Consider the following 12,805-nt stretch of genomic DNA (forward strand, 5'->3'; position numbering starts at 1 on the left):
TTTGCAAAAAAAAAATACAAGAAATAGAAAACCGTGCAAAAGTTTTTTTTATAGAAGGAAAAGCAAAAGAAAAATAAACAAATTAATACGTACTTATATATAGAACTTATATATTTAAAAAATATATAAAACAATTGAATTGTAATCAGTGAAAAACAATAAAAACTACAAAAAAATACCTCCTCCAGCAGACAATAGTTCAGCAATTGAAACAAAACACAATTCATTGATTTTTATAATTTTACACAGCAGAACAGAAAACGAAAAAGGAAAAACAGGGAAAGAGTTGTAAGAAAAACATTATGGATTCTGCCGAGAACAAACCACCAATTTTACATATTCTGGTAGTGGGTTTTCATCATAAATTGGGTTGTCAGGTATGAGTTAATGACAGTTATCCGGAATTTTCTTTATAACATAAGATTTCTTCTTAACGTAGGTGGAATTTTCCTACCCCCCTTTGGTAAAGGGTACAACGGGCAAAAATGAATGCCCTTCTGGTTGGAAATATCTGTCGACCTTGGCCTTGCCAGATGGTTCACACAATTTCACCGAGGACACAGTATTTTTTAATCTACCCAGTCTAACAGATCCTACAGAAAGTGTTTATGGTGTGTCGTGTTATCGTCAAATACCTGTGGAAAGACTGAAGATACGTACAGCTGATGTTACGCGTAGTACGGTACAGAAATCTGTTTGTTGTTTGGCCCGTTTACCCATATACGGTTATATAGAGGTGAAACTAGCATTGATAGCTGATGCCTTTTTTGAAACAGGCGATTTTTCTAGCACTGATCTCTTGGTCAAGGCTTATCAACAACTGAATGCTTGTTTACTGAGCGATGAGTCACGTCGGCCACTGCGTCATTTTCATGTGGGTTTATCTTTACGTGAAATTGTTCTACAATGGCGTCACAAAACCTTGCAATTATTTAAACTGTTTCTGCTCCAAAGGCGGGTGGTATGTTTTGGTTCCCCGGTACGCAATATGTGTGCTTTGATTTTGGGCATTTCATCTTTGATACCACGACTCTTGGAGAAGGGTTTTCAAGAGGTGGCCTGTGTTAGAACTTCACGTCCCTTATCACCCATGCCGGATTATACAGAATCTTTAATTAAAGCTGACGATTGTAGGGAGGGAGTTGAAACTGCTTTTGAGGAAAAGGAGGATTTAAAAACGGAAAAAGAGGAGCCTATTTTGACATCTGATATTGATAGTTGTGCTACTGCTGTGGTTGGTGGCGGTGGTGGTGATAGTGTGGACAATACTTCTTGCAGTATTATGTCCGCCACTACAGAAAGTATTAAATCGAATAATAGCGATAGCAGTTCCACACCCACGGGTAAGGATGCTGAGGCCTCAGATGCCTCTTCATTGACAAATGTATCGGTAGAAGTTGGTGGTAGCAAACGTTTAGAACGTAGTAATTCATTTACCCGACAACCCAGTGAGGATACATCATGTAAGTATATTATAATTTTCATGATTATTTTTATATTTACAATGAAATTTTGTTATCTAAGTTTTATATAAAAAATACTGTTTTTTTTATAAAACCTTTGATAAAGTAAATATTGTTACAGCTGAATTAATGAATTGCTCGGGGGTAAAGTTTAATCTTGTAAGAGACCACCCTACCCAAACTGTGAAAATGTTATAATGATTCATCCAAAAAAACATATGTGTGATATTGAAGGACAAAGAAAATGAAATGTTCTTTAAGATTAATCTTCATTTACTTATAAGAAAAAGTTTAGTTACTCAATGTAAAGTTTAATTTTTATTAATAAGCATTTTTTAGAGGAAGTTTTGAGTTTGATAGGGTTACTTCAGGAAATCTCGACCTTGATAGCAAAAGGTTTCTTAAGGAAATCTTGAACTTGATAGCGAAAAGTTTCCTTAGAAAATCTTGAGCTTGATAGCGGAAGGTTTCTTGAGGAATTATTGAGTTTGATAGCGAGATTTCATAAGGAAACCTTGAGCTGGAGAGCGAAATCTGTCGCTAGATCTTTAGAAAATCTTGGGCTGTTTAGCATTAGTTATAGAAGTCTAGAATGTAGATAAACCCACATTGCTAGAGTTTTCTTAACAATTTTTATAAATAGCGATATTATGGCTTAATATTAAGATACTTCGTTTATTAACATAAATCCTAAAAAATTTCTTCCATTTCTTTTCCAGCCATTGCCACCCTCACCGCTTTAACTATGGTCAATCCGGATGAGTATCGTGCGCCCATTTCAATATTTGCCAGTGGTAATCTTTGCTTGCCTTATCTCTCGTTGCCATATATGGATCTTCTCACTGATCCTTCGGTACTCAGTTATGTTATTGGTACCTCTAATGTATTGTTCCAACAAAAACACCACTTGTCCGAGGTTTTGGTGGATATTGAAAATGGCAATCTCGATATACGTGATTCAGAACTAAGAAAACAATTAGTTTTAACTACAGAAGATCTTAGATTTATGGATTTTTTGCTGAAACATGTTCATGCGCCCAAAGAAGATGCCGAGGGTAGTGAACATTGGATACGTAATCAATTTCAAGGTTATACTTTGGCTTTATTGCGTACCACAGTGGCCACTGATGCCACCTCTAAAGATGCTGATCATTTTAATATAAATTTCATGAATGCATTTCAAAAGACACAATGTTTTCAAGAATGGTTTGATGTTAAACCGGATACAGAGTTTTTTGAGCAATTGCCAGCAGGACATCCATTTTCGGGTACTTTATCGGTGGCGGATATGAAATTGAAACTGGCACAGTAAGTATACTAAAAGTTAAAGGTTTATATTTAGGTTTATATTGTTAGTTTAATCTAATTTTCTTTTAAAGAACCATGCAAAACAGTGAAAGTGGCCGTAAAATAAATCAAGCTGTTAACAACACTAGTCGTGCTGTGGGCGGTGCCATTTCTCAAGCTAAAGGCGCCTTTTCCTATTGGTGGTCCTCCATTACTACGACGCCTAACAACTCGGCATCCCCCTCCTTAGATTCTGGCAATGCGGCCGAAGCCAATGCAACTCGTGGCCAGGAAATCTCTGTTACATTCCAAAATAATTCCAATGAAGATAAAATTGAAGTAGGTATTAGTGTACACACCGAAGAGGGTGTAGTTTATAAGAAAATCAATGAGGACGAATCAAACCAGGGCACACCAATTAATAAAGCCACCAATAGCAGCCAAGAAGAGAAACTAATTGATAGTGCTGAAGAATTAATGGAAGAAAATCAATTGGATAAAATAAAACCTAACATAAATACAAATGAAAATCAAACTATTAACCCTGAAACACAACCCCGACGTGGCATTGTAGAAATAGGTAAAGAAGCTGAAGTACTAGATAAAGAAGACAATAAACAAAATGATCATTTAAAGAATTGTGGAGCAATTGAGGCAAATGATACGACAGCTGCTACTAATACTACTACCACTACAACCTGCACAAATGGGGCTATTTTTATAGTATAATAAAGAAATCGTTCTTATTAATTGACGTTAACGTTGACATTGTGTTTATAAACAGGACCTATAACAACTCCCTTAACTCCTCAGTGCATCTTTTTTCTCATTACGATATTTATATACGATATATATGATATATAATTTATATTTTTGTTACCTTATTATTTTTATATAAGTACATAATAACCTCTCCCATAATCCCGTTTAAAAATGGTAGTAGACATTAAACAAAAAAAGTATAATGTTAGAATGCTACTCCTATAACTTTTGATAAGTTATTTTTGGTGATCTCTCTTCTAACTCCCTCGTTACCCTTATACCACAAGAGTCCCTATTTTTGAAAACAGTTTAATATATACTATAACAACTTTGTGTGATCAAGTCCGAATTAGCACAACTGTCAGTTATTGAGTGCATTTCAATTAATTCACACCTAGTTGTTTATGCATATTTTAAATTGTTAAGCATTCTGCTAATTATTTGTTTGATGTTCTTTAAGAAAAATTACACAAAATATTTATTAAAAAAAGTAAACAAATTTGTATAATTGATTGAACTGGATTTATTAAGAAAATGCAAAAAAATTAATAAACTTTTTAAAATAACATGTTTAAATAAAGAAAAGCAAAAAGCCAAAGCTAAAAAAAAAACTATAAAAAGGAGAAAATGTTTTTTTTTATTAAAAAATACTCATTTGAAAAGGTTTCAGATTTCAGCTAACTAGTGAGATATACATATCTTCAGGGACATTTTTGCTATTTAGTGTAAATCAGCAGCAAATCTTGAGCGTGATAGCGGAATTTTTCTTAAACTAATGAGAATTTTTAGTAGTAGAGAGATTTCTGGGTTAAAATTTTGAGCTTGAAAGCAAGAAATTCCCTAAATACATATATCTCGAAGAAATTTTGAGCCTGAGCGAGTGAATCTTCTGAGCTTGATAGCTAAAGATTTCTTTGGGAAATTTTTGTTTAGATATAATACTTAACAAGTAAGCATGTGTAGCCGGACATGGCCGACCATATGATATCCTACACCAGTGAATATGTTAAAAACGTGGATTAATTTTCTAAAAATAAAGCATTTTACCTTATTTCCGAAATATTTGTTGCCAAAAAAGTGATTTCCTGAAAGAGGGTTATATGGGGGCAAAGGTAAATATGGTCCTATCTTATATAAAATTAGAATTTGTCAGTTTTTTTAGAGATTCTACAACATTTCACATAATTATAAGCTCAAAAGCCCTATTCGGAGGGTACAGTTGTATGGGGGTAATGCGAAATAATGGACCGATTTCAACCATTTTCATTTGGCTTCATTCAAAAGAAGAGTATGTGCCAAATTTCATCATATTAGCACACAAAGTTTGCATGGTCACACTGACGTACATAGCTTAATCGACTCGGAAAGTAATTCCGAGGTATACTTTAAGGTGGGTGTAGGACCAATATTTTTGGGCGTTACAAACATCAGCACAAACGTATAATAACCACCTCACTATGATGGTGTAGGGTATACAAAGTTAGAATAATTGATTTTGTTTTGGACTTTAGCAATAAAAGTACAATTGTATCAACTTTCCCAACCCTGTATGCATATTTTAACAGCTACGTACATATTTACTTTAACAGCATAAGACAAAACATTCGTATGCATATTGTTGACAACTAAGAGAACTCAATAATATGGAAATAAAAAGGATGCCGTACAAAATTTGCCAGATTTGCGGAATTTTACATCAAATTTAGAACTAAAATATTAAGGATTTTTTGGGAACATGTGAAGATTAAAATTAATTTTAAATATTTATTTGAGATATTGGAAGTAAGAAGATTTTAAATTTATTCTAAACTTTTAGTTTTTTTCGAATATAACAACTATTCTGCATTTCAATTCGAATCGAAATTTTCTCCGTTTGGCCACTTTGGTATTCTGCATTTCGATTCAAAGCTTCGTCACTAAAATAACAACTTACAAAAACGTAGTTACTATCGTAAAGCATTCTGCTTTTTCTTACGATTAGGGTTTTTGTAGGAATACCTATTTTATTTGTGGGTATTTTAACAAACAATATCCGGCAACACTACAAAGATGTTTTTTTTTTGCTATCAATTAAGTCTAATTAGAAAACTACCAATTAGAACAAACTTTATAGCGTGTATCACAATGCTAATTTATAATGAAAGACCAACTAACCATGTGTTTAGAAAATCCCCTAAAAACTTTAAAGAAAATAACAATTTTATATAACCAACCCTGCAACACCCTTAATAAATGCCGTTATGTTAGTATGGGTGTTTATTGGTGTTTTTGTTGTCTACTAAAATAAAATGTTTGTTGTTGTTGAGTATTTTCAAATGGCAACATTCTTTTATTCTTCTACTTTTTATTTTAGTTTTGTTGTTGCTGTTTTTGTTGTCTTCTTCCAGTGAGATTGCATGTGTGTTTGTGTGCAGTTCTTCTGTGTTTTTTTTTTGGACAAACAGGCTCTTTTAGTGCGAGAAGAGTCGTTTATTCAGTTTGAAATTTCAAGTCAATGAAGTCTGTGGTAAACTTCAAGTTCGCGCTGTTACCGCGACTAAAGTTGTCTGGAAAAGATGTAAGTTTCTTGTTGTTTGTTAGATAAAAAAAATAAATTTTACTTGAATTTAGATAAAAAAAAGAAAAGTGCAATAGTTTTCACCTAAAAATTCAATGCTTTTTTACGTTAATTTGTGTTAAAAATTATGTTCAATTTTCTAATCACAAGGTGTTTTTTGTGTTGTTTTAATAAAAAAATAGAAAAAATCAAGAAGACAGACAACTTTAAAGTTTGTTGCATAATTTTTTCATTTATTATACATAAAAGTTATACCTTCCATTTAATACATTTTCGTGAGTGGTAACTAAGGAAAATACAAAAATAAAAGGTTTAATTAATCCCTCTGCTAAAATTTTGGTTAGTGAAATTTATTTAAATTGTGAAATTCATTTACATTTATAATTCAATTCATTTACATAAATAAAAAAACTTAACAACGTAAGAAAAGGATGAAAAAAAACCAAGGGCGTTTGTACAAAGCCAAAAGAAAGAAATTATTTTTTAGCATATTTTTGCACATGGAGTTTTTTCTTAAAGTTCCTGTTCATTCCTGTCTGTGTTTTTTTTCCCTAGAGTGTAATGATGCGACAATGAATACAACGACGACGTCAACGGCAACATTATTGTCTACAACAATAGTAGTATGTTTATTATTATTGTTGTTTTTGGTAAAATCGATAACAAGAAATTTCTTCTTATTTTAACAATGTTTGTTGTTATTCATTCATACAAAGGAATTGTAGAAACAAAAAATAACAACAACAAAACTTGCATACAATTAAGTAAAATTTAAAAAAAGAGCATTTGAATGAAAAAATAGCATAAAGAAAAATCAATGTTAAAGTCTCTCTTTTCCTTATAAGAGCAATTAAGGGAAAATGTTAAAAGTGAGAATAAAAAAGATAAATATTTAGTGTTACGGTAATATAGTGTTGCCACTTAAAGTTATAGAAAACACCAGAATATTAAGGATATTTCTGAAGAAAATTAGGTGAATATATTTATATTTTTAAATAATTTGAAATAAATAATAGAATATTTGTTGTAAATTGATAATACAGTGTATTATATTGAAAAAATTATAAGAAATTTGTGTTATTTTCCGTTAATTTACTAAAATTTTAAGTGATTTTCTTCTTAAAATGTGTTTGTTATTTAGTATCTGAGAGAGTGTTAGTAAGAGACTCTAGTCTAATGACCAGTGTTACCATATGTCAAGTTTTCCCTTTTTTTGCAAGTTTTTTGAGATTCAAAAAAGTTTTCAAGTTTTATTCCAATAAAAAAAGTTTTTTGAAAATTTATACAGTTTTTCAGTTTTTATTTTATTTAATCAATAAATAAGTTTAAAATAAAAAAACAATGTTTACCATTAACAAAATAATATTTTATACCATTAATATTCGAGATATACCTAAAAACTGAAAAAAATTGACCGGTGTTGATTACCTTAGAATAGACGTTAAGGACACAATGCACTTCGACCATATTGTAGAGATTTTTTGCAGCCCATTGGTTCACCATACTAGGCTAAATTCGCGCATGAAGATAAATGGATTAATCGGTGAGTTTTTGAAGATATCATCTGGGTCTGGGTAAGATAAAATCTTCGTGTTTCGAGTTCCCAATGACGGGTAGTTACAAAAGTTCAGAGGTTTCCTCTTGTAGTACACAGAATCTACATAGATTCATCATGACATTTCAAGTGTAAATTTATGGTGTCTAAGACCACAATATCCAGTAATTCCTTGCTACTGATGTTAAAGAAAAGTTCTGTACCAATTATCATTAAGCTATTTAAAATTCCTCAATTTACAAATTTTTTCACTAATTTTTCTTGGGTATTTTGTAATTTTAGTACAAAAAAAGTTGTTTTTGTTGAAAAAAAGTTTTTTTCATAAAAATAAAAAGTTTTCTTCAAAAAAGTATATGGCAACACTGCTAATGACGCACTTATTGGCTGTGTTGCCATATGTATTGCAACGCTTTTCCCTTACAGGATGTTAAAGATATGTGTAGTTAATTATTAAGCTTTTCGAAATTCATTATTACCACATTAAGAAAGTTTCTTAAAGTTTAAAAAACCGCTTAATTTTTTTATAGTTTTACTAATGAATAATGGTATTTTATTAGAATCTCCCTTGGGGCCCTACAGTGAGGCTTGGGGAAAATATGCGGTCCATTTACATTCACACTATTTAAGTTTAACCTGACCCGAAAGTTTGTTTCCTGAGCTTTGCCTTTGTGAAAAGAATCTGCAGAAAAAAGATGTTATGAAAGTTGTGTTAATCACGACCCAGAGCAAAGGTTATGATCTTAAACTGAACAACACCAGACATTATAATAAGAATGTCTGGCATTACTAATACCGCAATGCGACTTAATGGCTCAAAATCATGGAAACATACATAACACACGATCATGCTAAAATCTGAGTTCTAGTCAATATAAATTTAATTCGGGTTTGGGTTTAGCATGATAGAGCTATAGAAATGGTTACCATTAACTACATATCAAGCTAATGCAGAGTAATTTACTGATAGCAAAGTTGTAAATAAATCTCTGGAGAATGTGTTTATCGATCGTGAAATAGTTACCGGGGTCTAGAATACGGACCTTGACTATAACATTAAAAGCAGACATTTCCGTGGGCAATGTCAAAAAAAGTTTCTGGACCATCAGCTACACATATGTACGTTAAAAGCTTTTGGTGAGCTAGGAAGTAGGTTTACTTGTTTGCTAGATTGATCATCATAGTCAGGTTTACATCACAATGTTGCCAAACAATTCACGATAAGTTTCAGAGTCTACTTCAAAATAAAGCTCTGAGCGAAATCTGACTTCATAAAACGATCGAAATATATTTTCCGTTAATGGTTAAAAAGAGGGTCCATAAACTGATCCCCGTTTGGTATAATGATCTTAAAAAATCTATGAGATTTCACAACAACTTTATAATATTTGCTTGGTTCTATAAATACAGCAAAGATTGAAACATTTTATATTGAATACCAATCAATGTGCATCAAAAGAAATTGTTTTTACAACTTTGTGAATGAAACAATAAAAATTGTATCTTGCTGTTGCCAAATTGCCGTGTATCCATGGACAAGAAATATCAAATTTTAAATACGTCAATGCGGGCGATATGATGTAATACTGTGTAATTGAACAACTACAAAGACTGTTGCTAAATACATATGTGTGGCCCTGAAGTTTACTTCTTTTACCTCTTAGAGGTACTCTGATAAATGTTCCACAGCAACTATGTTTGAATTTTGGCATAAAACCATAGGTCTCTTAGGTGTTCTAAAAATAACCCAACAAACTTTGTTTTAGACATTAAATGCGGATATTTCTAAATACCGGTTGAGATTAGCAAATGAATGCTAATTAATGGATTTTTACTACTTATACATTGGAATTTTAACACCATGATTTGGAGGCATGGAAACACGCTTGCTTATGAATAAGGAGTTAAATATGTAATAACAAAACTATGTTTAAGTAACTTTTTGATCTTGGGTCTGTTAGTCCGCAGTCGTACTCGCAAAGGTACAGGAATACAAATACCGAATAATCAAAAAATTGTGATAACACTACAATAAATCATTATTTATCTACTGTATATAAGTTATAAATTTTATGCTAAAACTATTTTATGTAAACTATTCATAATTTCCACCTTAATGTGTTAAAGTATTTAGATATCAAGCATTATAAATCAAGTCTACCGATGCATATGTTTAGGTTATTGTGGGTTTGAAATATATACGGAATTTTCACAGATGTGATTTTTTTAATATGAGTATCGTATTTATTAGCTTACCCTGCTAAAATGGATAGTACTCAGTACACGCTGGGACTGGTCCAAAACTAATCCAAATATACATATATGATATTCCTTTGCTAAAATAATGAGAGTACTTGATCCGCAATATGGTCCTATGCAATGCAGGCTATGGACCATGCTGTTTAAGAAAATAAACATGATCCACGGCTGCATTACATAATACTACTAAACGGACTATTTAGTCCAATAATGTTTACAAGGGAGTAGTTTGGGGTTTACCTAAATGAATTATATAATTCAATAATGCTTGCAGGGTATTTGATTAGTATTGGCAATACCCGGACATGTCATATAAAAAAGTCCTTTAGGTTCATACTAGAGACTTAAAATATCTAGTGCTACGAGCCTGAAAAATAAACTCTAGCCGCTCGACTACCCAGGTGACTAGGAGGTAGTCAATCATCACTCCATTACTAAGAGCTACTCTTAAGGAGCCAATTCTTGGCAACGACCCTTTTCTTTTAAGTGTCTACTATCTAGAATACTTGCGGACAGTTAAAAGACGACTGTCTCCTGTTATAAAATTTCCCAGCAGTTCGTGACGACAGTCCCAAACCACTTAGGGTTACCTCTAGCCACTCGACTACCCAGGGGACTATGAGAAAGTCAATCATCACTCCATAGATTACTAAGAGACAGTCGTAAAGCTACTCTTAAGAAGTCAATACGTGGCAATGAGCCTTTTCTTTTAAGTGTCTACTCACTAGATTACTTGGGGATAGTAAAAATACTACTGTCTCCGATTTTAATGTACTAACCAGGTGGATAGGCGTTAGTGGAAATGATTACTTACTTTTTTCGGAGGCATTGAACTGCTGAGTATTGTTCCAACAAAATCTTTTGAAGGCACAGGTTACTTCCTTGTCTTATTTTCTTAATTTTTGTTCGTGTGATAAAAATGTATATATTGTAAATGTTCAACATTGTTATGTTAACATTTAAACAGAGCTCTGTTAACAAATTTGGTTTGTGTCTAGGGTTATAAATGTTTATAATTAAACATAAAAGATCAATATTAGCAAATAGCGTGCGCCAATATTCGTTGTCGATTTGTAAACAAATCGAAATTATTGTTTTTTCTTTTTTGCATTAATTTTATCAATGTTTCCACTTTAAATACCCCGCAAAAATAAAACAACACAGCACGGCACACAACAAATTGCAAAAAAATAAAAACATAGAGAAGAGAAAAGAAGAAAAGAACAAGAAAACGATCAGACAAACAAAAGATTTATTTTTTTACTCTTCAGTTTTAAAACTTTCAATGAATACAAATGTGTGTGAGTTTCAAATGCAAAAATTTAAGAAAATTTGTTGTTGATTAAAGATAATTTTAAAATTAAAATTAATTATAATTAGTTGAACCGTGCAGTGTTTATAAAAAGTATGTATAATTTTATTAAAAAATGCATAATATTTTATTAAAACATTAAATGTAAAAATAGAAACCAGAAAAGAGCATTTAATTAAAGAAAAAAAAAAGAACTAGACTAAGAGGAGACGAGTTGTTGTGAAGAGTTGTTGTTGCTGGGGCTGAATTTTTTATTGTTTTTGCAAAAGTTGATTACAATTGAATTGAAATGGCTAAAATATTATAACAAAAACCACAAAATTATTTTAAAAATAATAAAAATGTTAATTAAGCCAACCTGCTGTTTTTCTTAGTGCTAATTGTCATTCATTGATATTTTGATTAGGGTTTAATTAATTACGAGTTTAACTCTTTTTTTTCGTATTGCAATTCCATTAGAGGAAGTGTTGTTGTGTTTTTATAAATTAAACTTTGTTTGGGTTCACTTCACCACTTAACATTCTCTTTCTCGCTTTTGTTTACAAAACGTTTCAATCACATTTGACATTCAGACTTCATTTTTTTTGTTTCAATAATGCATATTTATCAAGTGTTAAATTAATAAATAAATTTTTGTAATTATTATTTAATTCAATTTTATTTCTTAGGAAAATATTTTTAAAATAAAGTTAATTACAAACAACATTGTTAGTAAATTACTACATAAATAGTTTAATTATTCTCATAATTTTCCTTGTTTAACTTAGCAACAAAAAATAGTGTTTTTGTGGCCCAGTTCTTTTTTTAAATAGTTCGCTCAATGTGGCATTAATGTTTTTTGTTGTTGTTTTTTTGCAATTAATAAACACATGGTTTTCTACAAGAACTCAAAAATATACATATATGTATGTATGAATATGAATGTACTTAGTTGTATTAAAAATATACAGTGGCAACAAATAAAATTCGTACAATTTGCAATTTACTTAGACTTAAAGTGATACATATTGTATTCCACTGGGAAGACACTGGCTGAAAAACCATTCTAAGAATGATTCATTAAAAGATTAATAACTAATGGCTGTGATACTCTACGTCATACATATTTGTTAATAATGATAGCAGGATCACTTTTATAAAGTGTACATGGTAATATCTTTAAAATAGTGATAAGCAAGACACGTTCGGTGTATGTTCCAAGAAATCAATTTATATGGTTTCAAATAAGGTCATTTGCCCTTTTTGAATGCGGTCTAAAAGCTTCAGACTAGTCTTGAGAGAGATCGAAGGCAGCTGTTTTACAAAATCTAAGAAACACTTAGGTCCGGTTATATAGTTCTTCATACTAAGGAAATATAAATACACCTTACAGCGCTAAGAAAGTCGTTTGGAGTCTGAGAGACTACGTCTAGGTAATAAAGAAATTGCTGGTTGTCTGCAGACATTATGTTTTGGAGTCTGAGAGACTACAGATATTTTGGACTACAGACTATTTTTGGAGGTAGGATAGATAGTAGTTATCTGAGATCGTGGTTAAAATGGTAGTTAATCAATTGAACGGTAGTTATCTGGGTTTTAGAATCCAACTTTTTTTGGGAACAAGTTGGGAACAA

At 31.4% G+C, this 12,805-nt stretch overlaps 2 protein-coding genes across 4 annotated transcripts in view; both read left to right on the forward strand.

Annotated features, from left to right (window-relative positions):
• LOC119605982 (late secretory pathway protein AVL9 homolog) lies at positions 1–4,113 on the forward strand. The gene is made up of 4 exons (XM_037959340.1): positions 1–377; positions 440–1,463; positions 2,183–2,771; positions 2,843–4,113. Exons 1-4 carry the CDS (start codon positions 303–305, stop codon positions 3,477–3,479), a joined length of 2,325 nt encoding a protein of 774 aa, XP_037815268.1. The 5' UTR covers positions 1–302; the 3' UTR covers positions 3,480–4,113.
• Positions 4,114–5,894: 1,781 nt separating this feature from the next.
• LOC119605973 (solute carrier family 41 member 2) overlaps positions 5,895–12,805 on the forward strand; it is a 64,464-nt gene continuing 57,553 nt past the window's right edge. Inside the window, exon 1 of one of the 3 annotated variants that reach the window (XM_037959330.1) lies at positions 5,895–6,069. The gene's annotated coding sequence lies outside the window, so the exon portion shown is untranslated. Of the gene's footprint in view, positions 6,070–11,270; positions 11,286–12,805 lie in introns of those variants that run through there. The other 2 variants (XM_037959332.1, XM_037959333.1) reach the window with 2 other exon arrangements.

The sequence above is a fragment of the Lucilia sericata genome, unplaced genomic scaffold (genome assembly GCF_015586225.1).
Source record: "Lucilia sericata isolate MDLA Ls3-8-SP2 unplaced genomic scaffold, ASM1558622v1 Contig000544F_arrow, whole genome shotgun sequence".
NCBI classification, from domain to species: domain Eukaryota; kingdom Metazoa; phylum Arthropoda; class Insecta; order Diptera; family Calliphoridae; genus Lucilia; species Lucilia sericata.